Raw genomic sequence first — 22389 nt, 5'->3', positions numbered from 1 at the left:
TTCTGTCAAGGAGAGCCCTGTAATTCAAGCAGAGGCTGTCTATCTTCTTTTTTATATCAGCCTTCTGGATTTGAGGATTTAAGACTTTCTGCTGAACTATCATAAAAATGCATTCATGATGTTTTCATGGCTGCCATAATGAGCCTGTTTTTTGACCAAGGGGCAAAGCAGCTGTACATGTGAAATATATGTGAAAACTGGCACAGCTTTAAAACAGGCATTAGTTCAAAGTCATGAAAGAATGTTCTTAGAAAAATAAATCCATATCTTCAAGTCAAAATCACAAAATTCTTATTTTCATCAGCTACCTGGTAATATCACAAGCACTATTTCTTTTGGGAATACAACCCAGGAGTATAGATTCCCTTTGCTCTTAGGAGTCTGTCATACCTGCTTCAGAGGCAAGATATCTGGTTGCTCATAGGATACAGCAGGAGGCTTGCAGTTTCTGGCCTAATGTGAGTTTTGTCAAACCACCACAGTTTATGAATTCCACATTCTTCACTTAAGGAATTCCTCAATTCAGCTGCAAGGTATAAAAGCAGCTATTAAATATACCTACTGCTACATGTTTATAGGTGCACTAGGAGGACTTGCCTTGAGCTAGACTTCAGCAGGTTAAATTGCCTCTACTTAAACTAATGGAGCTATGCCAGCTTTCAACTTTGGTGGAGCTGGAGTGGTGGAACAGGACGGGATGAACATCCTGCAAGCAAGACCAGAAAAGCTCTGTGAGAAAGACTTGAGAATATTTTCAAATTGCTCTTTAAGAGCTGAGATTCTCCACTCAGTAACAGCTTTTCCCCTCCTGACATCATCACCTTTGTGCTGCCATACCCTCTGCTACCAAAGTCTAAAGAGTTTGGCTAGGTGCCAGAGATGAGTGTGGATCTGCAGAGCGCAGATTTTTTGGGTTCCCTGTTGGGTTAGGTGTGTGTCATGGTCCTCTGCCCAGGACAGTGGTCACACGTCTCCCTTGGGGCTCCTGGTCTCAGACACAGGGAAGAGTGCCGGGTGTGTTTTTCCTTTTTATTTTCTGCTCAGCCTGGAAAAAGTTCTGTTCTCTCTGTGGGAATTTAACTTACATAGAGACTGTGGGACTGGGACTGCAGCTTACTCTGTTATACCTAATTAACCCTGGGAATTCATTTCCACAACAAAGAACTAGGCCAAGTATATAGGTAGCTTTACAAAAGAAAATTAGGGATTTTCAATGAAGACATGGAATATCCACAATTACATTTCATATGACAAAATAATTAAGGGATATAAGCCATAATGGTTCATGGCACAATCCAAGTTCTAACAGATGGGGATACAATAAAATTTACCCATGGGAAAGTGATTTTGTAATTGTAGAGGTGGGTGTATTCCATTTACTTCTGTATTTATGTTAGATGAATTTATATTTGTATAAACATTAAGGAAAAGCATCATTTTATAACCTCTGGGTATTTTTACCATTTCTTTAAAATACAGAAGTAATTGCTGCATACTTCTTACAGAATAAAAGGAAAAAATTAAAACTCTTGGTTTTCCCACCCACACATTTCTCTTGACTTCATATATCCCAGCCCTCAGATTGCCCCTCCCTCTGCAAAACCCTGGGAAAAGATTCACAAGCACATGTGAAAAATGATAGTTTCACATGGCTGTAGTAGGTTCACATCCTTATTATGTAAATGAGTGGTTTTGGTTTGGGCGTCTCTTTTGTGGTTTTTGTGCAGATGGTTAAATGCTTAAAGACAGTGGGCCAAATTGTTCCTACTGGAATTTCACTGTCTTTGGCTAAACTACACCAGGAATCGAAATGGGCCGTGGAACCAAAATCTATTTTTTGCATATAATGAAATAGACAAATGGGTAATGGGATTGCTGCACAGTAGCAGAAAGGAAGAAGCCGCCATGAGGAGATTTCCCTTTGTCTGTTGGGTTACTAATGAAGTACCTGGAGAACAACAGATCTGAGAAGCTTCACTTTGCTCCTGTGATCTGCACTTCCTCCAGCCAGGTAAGAACAGAGCTGTGTGTGCTGGAGACTGATTAATTAGCCCAAGCCAGTTGTAAAATCGTTAGGAAACAAGTGGTGTCTGTTTTCTTCTGCACAGGATGCCAAGAGATGTATTTAAAGTGTGAGAGTCAAAGGTCAGTTTGACATCATGTACTCTAAGAAAGAGCCCTTGCTTAGATCCCTGTTTCATGTTAGAAATGCTGTCGGCAAGCCGTGAAGTTATTCTACTTGATAAAAGAAAGAGTAGGATTAATCTGCAGCAAGGAAAATTTAGGTTAAATATTATGAAAAATGTTGTAACGGTGAGATCACTTAAACAAAGTAGCAGGCTGTCAGGGGAGACAGTCAAGGCTGGAAGTGACACTTTTCTATCAGTGCGGGTTGGGAGAATAATTAATAAGCATTTCCCCGTGAAGGGGGAGTGGCACCCGGCTCCCCCAGAGGCTTCTGCCAAACCAAAGGAGCCAACGGATCTCACAGATATGCTTGGAGCTAATGCTTATGTACAGATAAAATGGAGCTTTCTGAAAGGACTTTTACAACCTCTTCTCAGCTTGTGTTACATATTCTAAATGTAAATTGAATGCAAATGCTTTGAGCTGTTTGCCACAAAGCAATTTACAATCTCCTATGCTAAATCTGACCCACTGGAAATATAAGGGTCCGTAGTAATGCTCCATATAATTCTTTAGAAACTAATTGGGTTACAACAGGAAAAAGGTCTGCTCCCAATCTCTATCATTTCTTATGCCTATTTCATTTATTTTTCACAAAATTCTTGTTATAATTTAATATCTCTAAGTTTTAAGCAATGTCTTCCTCTATCAAAGTTAATGATCGTGTTGTCATTGCATTCAGTGAGAAAATGTGTAGTTAGATGCGTGGCTCAAGTTCTAAACATTCTGCTAAGTTTTTTATCCTCAAATTGTTCAGGCTTATCTACTCTCACTGAACCAGTGATAATAAGGTAACTTTCTTTCTGGTATCTTTTATCTTTGTTCTGGAAAGATAAAATTTCCTAGCATTATATCCAAGTGCAGCAAATTGCAAAACAAACCCCTCTACATGATTTTGGGGATCCAGTGAGTATTATGTTGATTTTCAAAATCAGATTAATCTCTGTCCCTAATTTGTGCCAGCCAAATTGTCAAATCTTCTTAACAAAGGGCCTGAGAATTATTGCCTTGATAATGGCAGAAAATCTGAACTTGGCAGTTTTATAGATTGACCTGTGTCTAAAAATCTTTAGTAAATCTTGTTCTCCACCATCTCCAGCGGAGTAGTGTTTCATAAAAGCAAACATTCATTTTGTCCACTAACAGGGATTTTGGCAAAGTGAAGGGGGGCATAGGGAACATGGCGTTTAATCCATAGCTTTCTGTCTACTGCACCCTACAGAGCCACAACCCAGGCAACCAGAAGAAAGAGATCAAAAGGCTTTAAAAACGTCAGGCAACAGGATCTCATTTAAATTATTAGGTGAGATGCCCTCTTGGGTTTGACAATAGCAAAACATAGCCTGTTTTCTTCTCTCCCTTTATGCTGATTTTGACAGGCTGCTGCAATTGCATGTAGAAATTGTACTTCTGCTCTCCAGAATCACTTTGGACACCGTTTGAAAATGTGTTTTTGTACAACAGTGTAATATACAAAGGTATTTGAGTCATGCAGAAACTGGGAGATTTGTAACAGGTTCTTAACCCGTATTGACTGAAATAAAACTTATTTGACGAAAAATAACCCAGAAACCTGCCTTAGGTGAAGCCAATAAGCACCTGGGGAACACAGAAGGGCTTATCTGTAATTCTGTTAAGTGATTCAGCTTTAAGAATCATGCATTTCTAATTCACATACATATGCTAAAAGGCTTTTTTGAGTTTTCAACAATTGAAATTGTTAAAACCGTATAAGCAGAGATTTTTTTCTTGTTATTTGGATTGGCTTTATTGCAGAAAGATAGATACAGTTCCAACCTGATGTCATACTGCAGAACATTAAAACCTTTTTCCCAAGCTCTGTGTGTAACCTCTATGCTGCTAAATCCTTGTGCATGAATAGTCTCACTGACGTCAGCAAAAGCAGGGCTGCACAGTCTAATTCTTAAAATAAGTCATGTTCATATAAATTCTTGCTGCTGTCGTTTTTATCTCAGATTTTGTATGGTGGAGCATATGGCCTGAATATGAGACTGGCTGAATATTAAAATTCTCTAGCTTAGTGAGTAATTCATGTTTCTAAATCGTATGAGTAGTGGATAGTACTGATTTAAAAAGCTCCAATCAGTCAAGACTTATGTGCTTAACATAAAAGAAATACAAATAAAAGGTCATCAATATACACATGATTAACCATCACACTTAAAAGCAGTTTTAACCATGCTTCCTAATCATGGATTTGCATGTCTGTGTGTCTGTATGAAGGATGGGCTGAAAGAAGGGGAAAAAAGATCTCAGCACCGTTCTGTGTTCCTTACTTATGTTAATGCCTTTGGGATTCTTTACAGAATAACACAGATATTGCAGATTTAGGAAAACAAAACAGGCTAGTTTTAGGATTCAATTCTTATGAAACCATGTTCGCTCACCTTATAGCAACTCCCTGATTTTCTTCTCACAATTACGTTGGCTAAATGCAGATGGGCAGGAGACTGCAAAATTGAACAGAGCAGGACTTGCATCCCTAAGGATTAAAAGCATCTGGAGACAAAATGCATGTTGAGGAGGAGCAAACTTCTGGGTGTAAAGGGTGCTGGTCATATTGGCATGTCACATTCAGAATGCCTCGCCACAGCAAAGTGTTTGCTAATGTGCTCTCATTCTCTCGTGTTGCCCCAGGTACCTAAGACAATTCCTACATGGCAAATGAAGGGAGAGTCATTTATAACGTGACAGACTCATGCTAAGGCTGGCAGGGAATATCGTTAACCTCACGAGTCTTGATGTGACTGAAGAGGCTCGAGATCTGTATGGGAGACAAATCTGAAAATTAACAGCCTCATTAATCAAATCACAATGTTTTGACAGCTTCATGGTGTGTATGCAATCTATCCTGTATACAATTTAGCTAAGGCTTTTATACAACAAGAGGTTTTTTTGCAATAACTTTATGTGAAAAGACTCCATCTCACAGAAAAATTACTGGATTGTATGCTGATTAGCAAAGAGTCAAAAAGCATAATAAGATGATATTCAAATGGAAGATCCTGTCAGGATTATGAAGGAGGTAGCATACCTCCTTTTTTCCTACTCTATTTTACTGACAGCAGTATGATCATCATCATCACTTATTTAGATAGTCTGGGGGAAAGCTGGCCAACCTCTCACACCTGAGCTCAGGTACTGGAAATACTCCTCTTCAAAGCAGAAATCCTTTGAATCCACTTGCCCAATGTGTTTAGTCAAGAGTGAAGCAAGAGTGGATAACCTGCTGGAGCACCCTACCATGACGTGCCAGAGCATGTCCCTCAGACAACCAGTTCTCCAAAGCAACAGGTCACTCAGGGTAACTCAAAGTAAATCCGCGTCCCTCAAATGTCAAACGATCATTTTCTGCTGAAGTACAGACTGTGCCCAAAATCCTTTGTTTTTCAGGCTCCTTGTAAGTACCTACCCTAAGGAGCTTAGGGATACACGGTTGCCTCTTCTGCACCTAGGGATTTATGCAGAGGGCTTATTAATACTTCTGGGTATTAATTGTCTAAATCCCTGCACATCTAGGCAAGGCTACATCAATGATTATGTCTGGGTTTTAAAGAAATGTTGTTGCTTGTTATAATGGGCTTCATAGAAGAAGGTTTGATGTAGTGGCAAGAGTAGCAAAACACTGTATTCCACTATGAATATTTTGGAATGGAGAGTCACAAAAAAGACATAGTGTTTTAGGTCTCTTTGTTCTTATTATTGTCCATCTTCAAGGGTAAAAAATTTGAAATCACAGCTAAAAAGAATCAGAAGCAAGAATGAAGAGCTGTCAACTAAATATATCTATTTACAAGAGATGTATTGAATCATGAAATTAATGACAGTGTCACTAGTACTGTGGCCATCTCAGTTCATCCTGTGCCTTCAAAGTCTTTCAGGGAAATATCAATACCTGATTTTCCAATCCAGAAGGCTGTGGCAAAGGGAAGTTAGCTGACACTTGGCTTCACTGAAAAGCCATGGCAGTTGTAAAGAGCTTGCTTTCAGCCTTCCAGTCCAGTGTCTGCCCACTTTCACCCATCAGTTCTTATGTCCCTAAATGACCTAACTAAGCCCCATTGTACTGAGGGTCATCTAGGCTCACATTTGCATCTTAAAATACCAACTCTTTCTCTAATCTCACAGCTTTATGGCCCTGCTAACTACTGTGTGAACAGAACAGAGCTGTAACAAACCAGAAAGTGTACAGCTGACTGAACAGGCAACCCCTGGGCAGCCCAATTCCTTTCCAATGCTCCTGCCTTTCCAGAGAGTGGCTGTGGTGAAAGCAGAATGACTCCCAGCTTCCAACCTGCCACAGGCTGGGTATTTGCATCTGCACTGCAGTCAAAGCCGAGACTGCAGCATCCATAGTGGTGCCAGATTCTTGCCCAGTTAGTGGCAAAGCTGTGGTGGCACAGGATTTATTGCTCCTGGTGGGAACATTCAGCACTGAGCAGAGTCTGTGACATTATAAGTACCTCAGCCAGTTAAATAAAAACAGTTCAGACGTGTGTTGTAATCACATCTCCAAATGCAAGGACTGCAGTTTTTGGTAGAGTTCATCACTGCTCTGAGCAGCGCCATTAACAAGCAATACTGTGATTTTCCCAGAGCACAATGCTGTGTAGAAACTTTAGGTTCTTTCCAGCTGACATAGCCTTTTGTTGCTGGCATGAGACATGTTTCCATGATCCTTATCCCTGTGGGGAAAAAAGAGGTAATCCTTCATAAGTTCGTCTATTATCCGTCTGCTAGTTCTGATTTTTGTTGATTCCCACGTGGAATTTTTACAGGGGAAGGGGCTAAGGTTTGAAATTTTTCTCAGAGTTGTCTGGCTGGAGTGGTTCCTATAGTAGCCATGCAGCAATCATGTAAGGACAGAGGACACTTTGTGGTATCTGAGGAGTAATGTGCAGTAATTGAAGAAAAGGTGAAAAATGGGATGTTATATGCCAAATATGTGAAAATTCAATTCGGTGGAGCTGTTTCAGGAATCTGTTCATTGCAACATGTTGGTACCTTGTAGGATTGTGCCTCTCCAGTGGTCTGTAAGTCTCCTAACATCCCTTTGTTCAGAGAAAGAGGAACTGGCTTTACAGTGCCCGCGAGACCAGATCTGGGTTAAAGCTAATGAGGAATGCAAACAATTAATTTGTTGACAGGGTTTTCTGCATGTTTCAGGAAAGGGGGGGGTTATTACCATTTCCCCCCATAATAAAAAACAGGATCCTGTATCTTGGAAATGTTTACAGTGTAACAAATGAGGTTATGTTACACTGTAAAATTTTAAAGGACTAGCAGGGACACCTAGACTCAGCAGCATGAAACCCATGAGCTGTTTGGACAGGATGGTTTTGTGTTTAAAAATTATGAAAATGATGTTTCAGTCTGAGATAAAAACAAGTGGTTTTGACACAAAGGTTGAGACTTTTCCAGCTACAGACCCTCCCCTGCCAGGTACCAACAGTTTCATTCAAAGTAGGGGCTGAACAGGATGCATTTACCACCTGGCTCAAAGCCGGGTGTGCTGTTGGTTATTTGGGTGCTGAGAGAGCAAACCCACAGGTTTCTCTTTTCATTGCTACACTGCAAGGTGGCAGTGTCTGGCAGTACTGCTGGCCAGGGAGGACAGCTCCAGAGGGGCACTGTGTGCCCTGCAGCACAGCACCCAGGGGTCTGCACCACCTCAGACACAGCACGGGGAGTGTTTGCAGCAGAAGGATGGAGGCTGTGCTGCCAAAAGGAGTCCCCAAGTCCCTCTCTGCAAGTCAGACATCTCTGTGAGCCTGCTCAGAACACTCAAAGTGAGGAAAGGGATGGTGTATTATCTCATTTCCTTCCCAGACTTCCTACTACTGTTTTGGGCAATTTATACCTTTAAGAATGCATAAGGCAAACAAACCTTGTTCTCCCTAGTGTGTGAAAGCCTGTCTTTTGCATTATTAAACCATAAAGGAAAGCCTGGCGTTATCTCGCGCAGATTCTCTGCACGTACAAGAGGATCTGGCCCAAACACATTTCACGGCTTGTCTGTCTGAGTTAGTGTGCTGCTTGCCAGGAGTGAAGGAGAGGAAAGAATCAATGCTTAATACCACAGAGTCTTACACAGGTTGCTCTTAGATGTGCTTATCACCACTAAGTAGACAAACAAAAGTAAAAGCATTTATAGATGCATACTGGAAGCGTAAACTAAACAAAAGCCATCAAATCAGGATATTATCCATTTAATTGCAGAGTGTTTTCATCAGCTGTATAATGTTTTATTGCCTTTCAAGGCTTATTTATTGTAATTAATTAAAGAAGACTTAGAACACCACTCTCTTATGCATTACAAAAGGAAAGAAGATGCAATGCCATTTTTGTTTGTAATTCATTGAGTTATTTGCAGATCCCCTTGGTCTGTCAGGTAATATATTATCATAGCTCCATGTCACACTGTCCATTTCTCTAAGTAGAAAGCAAGGGCAGAAGTCTGACCCATGAAATGCAGAAAACATATAAACATCATAACCCATACTTTCTTGGACCCAGTAACAGCTCTTTCCTGAAGAGCGTCTTTTTCTTGATTACAGCTGTCGAAAGCAGCCTGTACAAGGATGGGAGAGTGGTTCTAGGAGAACATTACTTCTGACCTCAAAAGCAGCAATTTCTTTGTGAGTGTGCTACTCCTGACTTAGGTTTTACACTGCCCTGATTTCAAAGGCAGGGGTCATCTCACAGCCATGCCACTCCAAAATAGATCTAGTGTCCACTGAGTACGAGTCCAAATGCTCAGCAGATTTAAGAGAGGGTGTATCTCAAGAGTTGAACTGACGAGGAAGGAAAAGGAAGTGGAAAGAAGACAAACTCAGTCCCATTTAATGAATACTTCCTTGACATTTGTGCAGCTCCTGCTGGGGATTTGAGCTGGCATGCATGTATTCAGTATGGTCCCAATTACTGAAGCCCGTGAGCTGTGTATGTGTTTGTGTTGTATGTCCATTACCCTGCTTGCTTTCCAAAATATTAAGTATAAGAAGAAAACTATGCAAAATTTTTTAGCAAAGGCTTGTGAATTCTGGTAGGTTTTCCACTTAGTTTTCCATTTTAAATTAGTGTAGGGCAATGAACCTCAGATGCAATGCCACTAAACCCTGTAAATCCGTACCAGAGATGATGCTGATCTGCTGTGCACATTTTCCTTCCTGTAAGTCATCATCACATGCCTCTCTTTCTAAGAAAGACATTTTTATGAAAGGTGGATCACTGGGGTGGGTTTTTTTTGCATGGCTGCTTTGCCCCACATTCCAGCTATAACAATGCAGTTTCACTGGGCACTGGGTCATATGGCTGACCTCAGCTAACAAGCTGTTCCTGTTTTTAGGCTACTGGGAATGTTTATTGGCCACTGCTTTCCTCTTTTCTAAAGACATAGTTATTTCTTAAGACCCATATAAATCATAAGGTCACAAAACACATAAAAACTGTGACATTCTCTGTGATATAGGATAAAAATGAACTAAATTCAGGCTTAGCAGCTTTTAATATCTATGGTATATTTTATCATAAGATAAATACATTTATTTAAGTTATATATACTTTTCAGTTCTAGAATACCCAAAATAAAATGGCAATAAAGTTGCTCAATGGGACAAACTTTTGTATACTGATGTTTCAAATTGATACAGTCTAACTGTGAGCCATATTACAAAAACAAAGTACTGTAACTCTGAAACACTTTAAATAGTGATCTATTTGCAGTAAGCATTAAGTAATGACACTTTATAAGAAAACTATAATTCTGAGTGTAATGTTGAATTTCCTAATGCAGATTTCAAGAGCAGAATCTCAGGGAGAAGTTGCACTCATGTTGGATTGACACACTGCTGTGTGCAAAACCAAACTACACCTGTAAGGACATGCATAAGTTATCAACAAGGTTTTTATTTGTAATGTCTCTACTGAAATTAGACAACAAATTAATAGAAAAGCATTGGTATCAATTACTATAGTTTCAATCTACACAGACAGTCTGCTTCCCTGTTCTCATCTGCTCTAGTGGTTTTGAAATTAATGTCTTCCAGGCTGAGTTTCCCAGGCTGCTCTCTGGCTGAGAATGAACTTTAGGAAAAAACATCTGAAATTATTCAGGTCTTTCCTTGTATAAAGAATATAAAAATATACACACAGAAACACACACACATACGTGCGTACATGTCCCATTTGCAAAGCAGAAGACAAGCCATGGGACTTTTTCAGGCAGCTCTTCAACCACACTTAGTCAGATCAGAAGTTTGGAATTTGAAAGCACCATCCTTGAGTAAATGTTCCTTGCACTGCTCTTAGGAAATATCATTCAGATTTCACAAAGCCAGGGCTCCTTTAAAGTTGCCAACCCTAAGTATTACTCATGTGCTCAAGGGTTGTTTGTTAAAGTGGCAATGTACACAACCAAATGATTTTGTGCTGAGATAACGGCTCGCCAGGAAACATGCAGCCGTTGTAAGTGGGTTGATCTCTGAACTACAAATGTTTCTTATTCATCTTTGTGTGCCTCCTGTGCCAGAGAGCAATCCTAGATGTTATGGCCAGGCATTTTGCCTTCCCAAGTTTGTATTATAAGAAAGAAATAAGGAGATGGTTTTCATCTAGATGTTACAATAGTCTGCCAAAGGTCTTCTCAGCATTATGAGAATATTTACCTAATAATGCCACGTATCTCACACACTTAAGGACTCTGTTTTCAATACAGAAAAGACTTGAAAGTTTGGATCTCCTCTATGTCGTTCAAACTCTTTTTTCCTTGGTGATAGCTCAAGAGAGTATGACCCCCTTTTCCCCAAAAAATATCCATGGGAAAAACTCTAATACACGCACAGGATGAAACACTGACAAGCCAAAAGTTTCAAAAGCAAAGCTGGATGTTTTCCAGTAGCTCCACTTTTTAGTACATGTGCCTAATCGTGTGGCTATATACAGGTTTGAGATACAGTCTCAGCGAAAAATCAATCCAGTCATTTACATGTGTCACACTTTCAGGCAAGGAAGACCCACAGCAGTCATTTATATCACTACAAAGTATGTGAAGACACTAATCCCACAGTGGATTTTCCACTTGGCCCAAGGTCTGCCCACAGGGCTTGTGATGCAGAAATCACAACAAAGGGAACAACACTGAGAAATACTGAGCTCCAAGTGCCTAACACTGCATCCTTAATATTCCCTTATATAGTTCCTAACTGGAAATAAATGAAAATGCCCATCATTTTACTGTATTTACAGAGCTTCAGGACATAGTTGCTATGGAAGAGAATTGCCATAACTTCTGATCTAAAGCTGATATGTATGTCTGTAATTTCCTTTCTCCTTTAGCCTCTTTTGGTTTCATTAATTACAGGTATTGGTCAGAGAGGTTGTAGACAGCCCACAAGGGACAAATATCTGAGTTTCCAAAGTGTGGAACTTATTTTATGTTCTGAACTTTCACAGTTTCTGTGAAAAACTTACATCTACCTTATACTTTTAAAAGTTGAGTTCCTAAGGTTGTGATTAATATACAACATAGATCCCCAAAGGATAATTAGAAATTAATCAGCGGTTCAAAACTCCCAGACGGAGTGCTATAAGGTTGCCATAACTTTAAAGCATTTCTTTTCTCCTTTCATGGAAAGAAAAAGGAATCACAACTGATTCTGATCTCCATTTGATACAGCTCTTTCTCTGTTCTTTGGGCATTCGAGGAAGCAAACCAAGGCTTCTATAACTTACCAATTAGGCAGGCTTTTTAGTGAATTCAGCAGTACATGTACAGAGCACTAATCCAACCACAAATCATTAAACTTGTTAGGCACATAAAAACAGTGTTTGATGGATATAGAGGTGTACAGTGAGTGTGAGTGTGTATATATGCATGAGTCTCTGTATGCAAGTTATTTAGTCTAGTTCTCCTACAGAAATGTATTTGTGATTCAGTGTGAGACTTTGCAGTCCCTTCTTCCAGTCATTCTATAGCTTAGGAAAACTTCCAAGTGTCAAGCCTCTGTTAAGAAGCTTTATTTGAAACCCACAGAAGCCACTAGGAATCTTTCCATTATTTCAGGAGAAGCTAGACTGGGCTCTTATTCTTAAAACACAGTACACGGCTATCTCAGCTTTGTTACTTGCTGTTTGCAAAATTTCTGTAAGACTGCTGGCACTCAGTCTTTCGCTCCTGTCTCCACACAAGTAAAATGAGAATGACAACTTTACCTCAGAGGAATGTCGCAAAGCTTCACTTATAAACAGATTGGCATACTTGGATGAAGTTGCTGTACTAACAAGAAGTTTTCTGATTGATAGGCATCTCTTGGGAGGTCATAGAAACAAAAACAAAACCATGTAGTGGAGGTTTTAGATTTTTTTTTTTTCTTTAAAGAGCCTATTCTTATGCCTGATGGCAGTTTGTGTCATCTTTCTTTTCTCTCTTATCACCTAGGATATCTTTCCAAATCTAACCATGTCAAATTAGTGGCTAAATACTAAACTAACCCTCACACCTGAAACATACACATGACAAGCTTGAGGTACAGTGACAAATAAGAAAGTTAGTTTTTTTTAAATGTAACTATTTTTCCAGTCTCTAAAACCCTTAGCTGCCTCAACATAGATAAAGTAACTATTAAACAACCAGTAAAATTTAGACTGCATTTCATTTTGTGAAGAACACTGGAAAGTTGGCAAGAGGTAAGATTTTGCAGTGAAATAGGGAAGTGAACAAGTTGTAAATGACTCTAATATCTTCCAGATGGCATATTTTACTTGGGAACTGAGTTTAGAGTAATTAGAGGCATGTGAAATTCCTATAAATACTAAACTTCACCAGTTTGACACTAGAAAGCTCCTTCCTCTCTGAAGTCTTTAAACTGCTAAGTGTTTCTTTTTCCCCCACTTAAAGTGGAAGTCAAGCATTTGTAAATTTGTCTTATTTGACAGACAGAAACCTTTTCCATGAAAAGATAGCATTTTTCTATGCCAGAAAGTTATGAACTGAAGTTTCTCACTGAAGAGGTTTAAAATTGAATGTTTCTTCCCAGAAGAGGTTTTCATTTTTATATACTGGGATCATTATATTATAATTTATTACAGTATGTGGCAAGCAGGGAAATCGGTGGAATTTACTGTAACTTCAATATCAAATCTTTTCATTGGTGAAATGCTTTTTGCAAATAGATGTGCTGAAGACCTTAGCAGATGAATTTTGTTTTTACTTCCCTTAGGACATTGTAATGCTAAAATGTCAAAACCCAGCCTATAACCTCTGGTTCTTCTTCATTTTCGGCATGGCAATGTTGCATGCATTCCAAAAGTGAATCCTGGTGTTCTCATTTCTGTTGAAGAATTTTCCCAATTTTATTTGGTATTAATGGAATATAACCAAGTAAATACCAAGGTAAAATATTCTGTCACCACTTGCACCCTCTTTAGCTATATGTCAGTGTAAACCGACTTAGATCCATTGATATAAAGGGTCTAATCTCATTTGCAGCAGATAAAGATCTGGCTATTGTTCTCAGTGGAGCTGTACAGATAAAAGTGCAGTTACAATCTTTCTTATTTGGTTCAGATCTTCAGTTCTGCCAGTCCCAGGTACTCAAAAAACATGAGCCAAAATACAAGGAGCATGTGATAAGATGAAGGATACTCTGATTTTAAAATAGTAATGATGGTTTTTGTTACTTCTGGGTTTTGAAATGTTATTGGTTAAGATATGATGCATTTCAGATTCCTTTGTTCAGCAGAGAATTAAAAGCTTAATTTTAAACGAAAGTGCAAATCCCAGTGCATTCAATTATTCCAGAAACCAGAGTAATAACAAGACTGCTGCTAACATTAGTTGGAATTTAACTGTTGCAGTGGGTAACTGTAGATCTTCATTGATGTCTTTGTTATATCTTTTCTCTTTTTCACTATGGCATTGTGTTGTACTAAAATAGACCCTCAGTAGTTCATTCTTAATGGAGACCCACTGTCAGTTAATGGCATTAGTAAATTACTGAACAGTGGCCAAATCCCAATGGCCTTATTCCCAGAAATCTCTTAGGTTGACAGGATCTTTGTATGAGTAACTCCAGTGAATTTTGGCCCTGGGTGAACACCATAAAAACACCAGCTCACAAAAGACCAATGGAAACAAAGGCCCCCCAAACTGACAGTAAATTACAAATTGTTAATCGATTGCAAATAGTGCATTTAAATATCCAGCACTTTAAAGAACCCTGGGATTTAGATGATCTGTTGTCTCCCTCAGGGGGCTGCATCTGCACCATGAATCCAGTACAGGCAAAACCAGTTTAAAAGCCTCCTGCCGTGGGCACTGACTCCCACCTTCCCTTCTCACGGAGTTTGCACTGCCTGGCTCATCCTAATTCAGCTGTGTGCATGTCCATCCTTGGAGAAATGATCTGCTGGGCATTTTAGTAGACTTGAAGAAAAAAGGAAGGAAGGAAGGAAAGGAAGGAAAGGAAGGAAAGGAAGGCAAAGACATGCCCACACCTACGGGTGATTTGTAAAGATGGAGAAGGACCTCTCCATTGAGAAGACTGCAGTGTGTGACAGGAGCAAGCAGTCTGGTAGGAACACATCATGCAGGATCCCATGGCACTAAGCACACTGGGAAGGGGCTTCAAAAGGGAGAAAAAACCCTTCAGTTCCCATGCCACCCAGTGATCAGGGAGCACCTGTGCCCTGCTTAGACTTGTTGAGGACACAGCAGTCACCCAGAATCCTCGGAGGGCTGCATGATGCTTTCACCTAAATCAAGATGTCTTGTGAGGCCCACGTGTGAGGAATTCTATCCCCTAGGTGTAGACACCTCCACTGACAGTCCCAGCTACAGGGAAGGCTGGTGTGTTTTCACACAACGGGTCAGTCCCCCAATGCCCATGAGATGGGTTACCTTACAGGAGGCCCTGGACACTGCTCAGTCTGCACAGAGGAGGCTCAGAGGAAGAGAAATATAACAGATGCTGAAGTTACAGGCATAAAATCAGCCCATTCAGGGCTATGCCTAATTTTTTATTTTTTATAGCATGTACTTCTTTTTCTTGTTGCTAATAAACTGGGATTAAGGTTGGTGTCCCTCGAGTGCCTGCAGCTTTTAAGCTTTTAGCTCTGGGATACAGATTGCCTTGTGCCACAAGCACTGCAGTAAATCCCACACCTCTAACCCTCAGTAACTAATGGGGCACAAAGCCACAGTGCAGAACAACTTGAAGCTCTTTATTTAGATTTCTTCTTGCGATGCCTTCTGTTCAACTAAAGTGGAGACTTGTGAGGAATTAAAAAAAAAAATCTTTATAAAATAAAGGCAAAAGAAAGATACATACTAAGAAGAAAATTTTCAGAATCAAAGATAGTTTGACCAGGGTGGATAATTAATGTCAGGGAGAAATTTAGCAGCTGGGTTGGATGTAGAATCAGAGTGATAAAATAAAGAAACACTTGGGAAATTTTTTCATCCTAACAGGTGAATAGCCAAAGTATTCATAACAACCATACAGATCACAGTAGGCTGCAGAAAAAATATGGTATACTTGGATGTAAATTATAGTTTTATATATTTCACTGAGTGTTTTGTAAGATTAAATGGCAGATATTTAGATTTCAGCTGAGTTCTGCCTATTTCTTGAAAAGGAATTTTTTAAGGAAAAAGGAGGAAGATCTCACTGCCCTGGTAATAGGCAAATGTGTAGAAACAGAGTGTAGCTTGGCAGAATGTCTGGTTTCAGGAGCAGGCAGGGCACTTGCACCTCACTTTCTGCAGTACAACATGCAATGGTGGATTTCAGGGGTCTTTGGCACGTTCAGAACTGAACCCCTATGTAAGCACTGTTACCACTTACTAGAAACTGGTACTAGAAAATTCACCAAAATTTGAATTCTGTAGGTCTTTATGTTTTTCACTGCCCAGGGCTTATTTCATAGGTATTGTTTGTCCTTTCCCTTAAAACCATAATTTACACTTTCCTAAAAAAGAATAAATTCTTTGCAATTCCTTAAAGACTTTGTAAAGGAATTCTAGATTCCCTTATATTTCCACAGGGAATCTCTCCCAGACATGGCTTTATTAACCACAAAATTAGGGCTAACTAGTATGGCCTGTTCAGGCAGCAGCTGGGAGGAGCAGGAAGTGTGTGAGCTCTTGCACTGCTGTTCTTCAGTCTCCCACCCAAAAGCCTTGCACACTTCAGAGGGTGCAGACAGAAGTGGAATATCTGGAAAGACCCAGGCAAGGAAATAGGAAATGCTTTTTGCATCGTGGCAAAGTATCTCAATGAGCATATTCACTGACTGTCCTCTCTTCTGGGCAGGCATCTCCTAATTTCATATCTGAACTCATGCTCTAGTCTTTCACCCAAAACTACACTCAGTGGCTAGCACCATGTTTATATTTACATCTCTCTGCCATAAGCCTTAAAGGACTATAAAATTACAAGAAATATTTGCCACACCATTGACAGCAGTAACTGAGTGAAGAATTGCCAAATGGGAAATCCAAATTTGCAAACTCAGTGTTCTGGGCTGTGTGCCAAGTCTGTCTGGGTGCTGCGGAGGTGACACATTCAGTCTTCTCACAGGGATGCCAACGTGCCAACTGTATCCCTGGCACAGCATCTTCTGACAAACTTATGGAAAAGAGCTGCTACCAAGTCCAGAGGGACATGCAAGCTGCTTTCTGAGCTTCCTTGGCAGCAATTCCATTTCCAAGTTGTGACTGTACTTTCTCCTATTTACCAGACCAGTTGTTTGTGATATGCTGCGGTCTCTGGTAGGATTTTGAAAAGTGCAAAAATGACAGCAGGATGTTGGTTTCCAAGTATAAACTAGTGTAATCCAGAGTAATTTTATTTCTCTAAGAAAAAATAATATAGATACTCATTTACTGCAGCCCACTGTTGCCATCAGTGTGGGAGAATCCAAATCCAATTGTTAGCTGCCAAATGTAAAACATGATCATTAGAATATGAAGGTTGTGAGGCTGATCACTAAAGCTTTCTCTTTCCAAATTGTTCTTCTTACCCATTGTCTCACAGCTAAACTTTTTCCTCTGTCTGTCAGTAATTTTTCAAAATTAAAGAAAAAAAATTGAAAAATCCTCCAATCTTCCATGGGGCTGCATGACCTCTAACTTGCAAAAATCCATTAGAAGAAAGCCTTTTAGTAACCAAATTGTGTCATTTAAAACTGCACAGCAGCCAGGAAGAGTACCATAAATTACGATTCTGTCACTACAGCAGACAATGGAAAGTGTGGGCAGGCTATTGCTATAAAGGAGAAAAACTAGGAGAGTGATAGAATTTAATTAAAATGGAGGGGTTTTTTACTTATAATACTTCATATAATAGCAAAATTGGTACTTATAGGCTAGTTATTTTTTGGCTGTATATGGAAAACTTAGCAAGACTTTATAACATTGTTTATTTTTAAGGTGTAGCAGAATAAAAACACTTAATCCACTTAAGCCTTTTGAATTTTTTATCTCCTTTATATATGAAGGAAAAAAGAATGTAAAATTTGCTTAGCATATTTAGTTAATTGTCTTTCATGCCATTTGAAAATTTGTCTACTGTTGAAGCTTGAGCAAAGAATGGTGCCTGGGAAACTGGTGAAATAATGTCACTGTGAGGTAAATGAAGCAAAGACTGTCACTGAGGTGCTGTGGGTTTATGTGGTTACTCTTTCTTTTTAACAAGCAGCTGATTATTTGGAGAAAGGTTATTTTGTTAAAAATTTTCAGCATACTTTTTTTCCTAAAATATAAAAACTAGTAGCATGTATTCCTGAGTACTTTCAATAGATTTTGCATGGAATATAGAGATGGAATTTTTAAGGCTATTTCTGAGAAGGGAAAATAAAAACAAACCAGACAAAACCCCAACAATTCTGAAGTCTCTTTACAACTCTTCTCCTGGCTTCCAAATCCTTTTATACACATATCATAAAGACCTTATAGAAAGAACAGAAGTCTAATTTTAAAAAATACAGGCTACTTAAGTATCTGTAAAATTATCTCAGAAATGCATCTTTCCGCTTTGTATTTCCACCAGTCTGCACTGGGACAGTGAAGCTAGTGAGCTGAGCAATTGCTACTAGAAAAACCAAATACATAAGAAGAAATGCAGTTAACACAATATTTCACATATGTTAATGCTTACAGTTCCATCAGTGTCAGCTTTATTTTCTATTTGATATACACCAAAGCTGGCACACAATTTTAACTGATGAGGTAATGTCATTTTTAATTTAAGGAGCCTTAAGCTGTCCACTTTAACTAGTGATATCATCTTTGCAGCTGTCTCACAGGACTTGATGTAAACATAAGTAATGTGCCCTGGATGGTTTGGAGCAGAGTTGTTAAAAATGACATTGGTCATCATGAAGACATTTTTTTCCTTTGATCTCTTTAAAAATGCCAGACACACTTTATTGTCCTGTCATTTTTAGCTCTTCCTTGTATATTAATATGCTTGGAACATTTCAGTAAGCATAACAGTAGAGTATAAAGGTCTAAACAAATTAATGGCAACATTTTAATGTCAGTCGTAGTAAGATAATGAAAAGTAAATGAGATTGTCTGGCTAACAGCAACTTGTTAAATGAAAGGGCAGCGTGGCTGAGACACAGAGACACAGCGGCAGGGAAAAGCCTTTTGCTGCTGTCTGAAAGAGTCACGGGACACAACGCAAGCTCCAAATGCCACCACCTTTTAGGAGAAGATTAAGTTGATTCTACAGATATGGTCTGATCCTCCTTCCTGTCTGGGGTCAAATGAAATCATCTGCTAATAAAACTTAAGAACAGACCTGTGTCTGCACCTGCAGCTTCTCCCTCCCATGACTTTTATTCTCGTTTGCATTCCCTGGGCTGGTTTCGCACCACCAGCCTGCTGGGCTTGCTCTCCTCAGCCCTTGAACACCAAATCTGTCAGATCAGACACACTCCACGTTGGCATCTCTGGTGACAGGGCTGAGGATCCCTAAAGTGTTGCTCACAGGCAAAATTTTACTACCAATCATTATTTGGTTATTATATGCTTCTCTTTATACAGTCTTAGGTTTGATGTAAATAATCGCAGAGGTTTTAGCCCAGTCTGTCTAGTAATCACATGCTGTACAAATATGAATGTTGTAACGTGCACTTCTTGATTCAAATACCTAAGCAAAGGTGATTTGTATTTAAACAATTTTTGTCTGAGAAAAACCAAGTGCTGTGACTGAGTTGTGGATTTTGTGATGTGCTCCAAACTATTTGTCCACATAGTAAGGAAAAGAACAGATTTTTCTGCCACTGATCTGTAGCATCATGGAGTTTTGAACAAAATCTAATGTTTAGGGATTTATTTATTATTCTGTGGACATATGTTTGGAGGACAGCATATGGAAATCAAAGTATTGTTCATAAAGAGCTACAGCCAAGAAGACATTTTTGAATTCATAACAGAACTTCACAGTTTGAAAAGAATGCTGTGCATTATGTATTGATAACAACACTACACAGACAAAGGAACACAATTTAATAATACAGAATTGTGCTCGTGAGATTTCCTTTTTTTTTTTTTTTGTTAATTGGTTACTTTAGCTGACATTGTCTGCAAGCATAATGGACACCATTCTTCCTAATAGTTCCATGTTGCCAGATGATGTCTACAGACATAATGTAGTCCATTTTAATTATTTCATTTTGCTTACATCTTTCAGCATAATGCATTTTCCAAGCAAGCTAGCATTTTTCTTGATTATCTATGTTGTGTTATGGTTTCTAAATTAATTAGGTCTCCTTCTTTCCTGGAAGTTAAAAGTTTCTTCCTTCCATTTATCTACCAGGTATGATTATGTTGAAGTGATTGATGGAGATAATGCTGAAGGACGCTTATGGGGAAAGTACTGTGGAAAAATTGCTCCCCCTCCTTTAGTGTCTTCAGGACCATATCTTTTTATTAAATTTGTTTCTGACTATGAGACACATGGAGCAGGATTTTCTATCCGTTACGAAGTTTTCAAAAGAGGTAAGAAACAATTCATTGTTACATTGTGCATTGTGATTTTTACTTGGATCAGAAAGTTCACCTTAATTCTTTGGAATGGGGAAAATGCATGAAAATGCTTGAAAGAGAAAATCTTATTACCCTAGTCATTCCAAGGTGGGGTGTGTGTTCAGTGGGTGTAAATCATCATGAATCCTGTGGGTCAGCTGCAGTCTGAAGGGTTGACTCCTCTGCATGAAATATGGTAGTTTTCGTCAGCTGTTTGTTTCAACCATCTTAAAACCATTAGCTTTATTGCTTTCCTTTTCTAAAAATAATAATTACTGTATGATTTACAATGTTACTGCCTCAACAGCACTGCAACCTTCTGAGTCCCTGGGTTATTTTGGTTAGTGTTTTGCTCCGTGCTCCCAAGGGATGGCTGCGGGCTCGGAAAGGACCCGAGTACACGTGGGCAGCAGATGATGTTGCTGCTGCTTTCACAAATCATGTTTGGGAGGTAAAGGAGAAAAGCAGCTCACACTGATCACAGGCATGACCTGCTGGATGCTCGTGCCAGGAGTTAGTGCCAGTGAGCACAATTAGCTTTATGGGGCACAGAGAAAGCTCAGAGAAACAGAGAGTGCAGGATTAACCAGACAGAGAGACACTCCCTCTTTTATAACACTCTTCCCGAGTCAATAACTAGAAGGGCTGTTAAGTCACTTTTTTGGCATACATCTTCCCTATAGCTGGATGGAGATAAATAATTAATGTATTCCATTCCTGGAGAATACAGGACCAAAACTCATCATATATGAAAAGACAATAACATTTACTTTATAGGAAAAAAAATTGACTTCAACATCAATGTTTAGGGTCATATTCACAAAAGCAGCTCAAAATTTCAAATTTCCAATGCACACCACTTCCAGTCAGTGCCCCATTTTCAGAACCAGTCCAAGTCCCTTTTATGCATCTAAACCAGAGCCAGATTTTCAGCTGTGTTCAGCACACACTCTTGGTGGCAGCTGTACTGTTAATGAGGAGAAGCACAGTAGTGAAGTCTCTTTTCTATTGCTATTGCAGCTCTGCACAGTGCTAATTGGGGCCACAGACCTCTTGTTCACCATCTTCCCTGTCTGTAAATCCACTCTTGACTCCCAGAAATTCTTTTACTGACCTTCAGGGTCACATTTTTTGAAAAAATTCAGCATCCAAATGACACCAAGCTTTCCTGAAAAAATATCTCTATTTATTTTGATATCCTTTGGAGCCTAAACTCTTGAAAATGTGTTCTGACGTTTCTCAGTGCTTATATATGCAGTACCATCTTTCATAAAGAACAAGGCTGAAACACAAGAAGAAGTGAAAGAATGATCTGTGAAACAATCTATTTTAGTAACTGAACCCTTTCAAGAAAAAGGTTTTATTTATTTCCTGACAGTGTAGTGACAACTCAGAACTCTGACTGGAACATTGTGTTTATTTCCTTGTGTGGTCATTTACATGCCTCAAAGATACACATTTACCATGTTAAGATGGCATTATGAATGTGATTTTACACACATGGAAGTCAGGAAACACAAAATTATGGCTCCCAGAGCAACTTTAACTCCAGTTCATTCCACATAAACCGTATATTAAGGCAGGACAGTTATCACCATGCAGTGTTAGAAAATGCCATGTGTACACAAAGGATACAAATTATCATTGCTGTGGGAACACAGCCCTATTTAACTTCTGAAAAAATGCATATATGCTGTACCAGTTTTGCATTTTAATATCTGTGCCAAATAAAGCAGTTCACCCTTTTGCACAGGTGAAGCTCAGCTGCTCACACCAGACAAGTATGTCTGATTTAGCATATTCACAACTTAGTTCATCATTTTCTAGGTATGGGAAGAATGATCCCAAGCCCAAGGTCCTGTGGTGCCGAGCTGAAGGCCAAGCTTCATTCCAGCACACAGTGTATTTTTGCCCATTACTCTTTACTTCTCATTCAGATCCGTAGCCAGAGAGACACTGAAGAAGTTGTAAATCTAAAACAGGACTAAAACATGAAACACATTTTGCCCAACACTTAGCCCACATGAAATGTTCATCATTTTGGCTTGGGCAGACATTCTATTTTAGAGTGCATAAGTGACGTATTCACTAGGAAAGGATCTACACAGTTCACATTCAACATTCCTAACTTTAGTCAACTAAATTTA

At 39.2% G+C, this 22389-nt stretch overlaps 1 protein-coding gene across 4 annotated transcripts in view; it reads left to right on the top strand.

Moving 5' to 3' along the window:
• NRP1 (neuropilin 1) overlaps positions 1 to 22389 on the top strand; it is a 114917-nt gene that overhangs the window by 26529 nt on the left and 65999 nt on the right. For all 4 annotated transcript variants that reach the window (XM_068173335.1, XM_068173317.1, XM_068173309.1 and 1 more), the window contains exon 4: positions 20034 to 20215. In XM_068173335.1, coding sequence (XP_068029436.1) covers positions 20034 to 20215 — 182 coding nt within the window. The remainder of the gene's footprint in view (positions 1 to 20033; positions 20216 to 22389) is intronic.

Source organism: Anomalospiza imberbis, chromosome 1 (assembly GCF_031753505.1).
Source record: "Anomalospiza imberbis isolate Cuckoo-Finch-1a 21T00152 chromosome 1, ASM3175350v1, whole genome shotgun sequence".
Lineage (NCBI taxonomy): Eukaryota > Metazoa > Chordata > Aves > Passeriformes > Viduidae > Anomalospiza > Anomalospiza imberbis.
The sequence above is the reverse complement of the archived record's forward strand: the minus strand, read 5'-3'. Positions and strand labels throughout refer to the sequence as shown.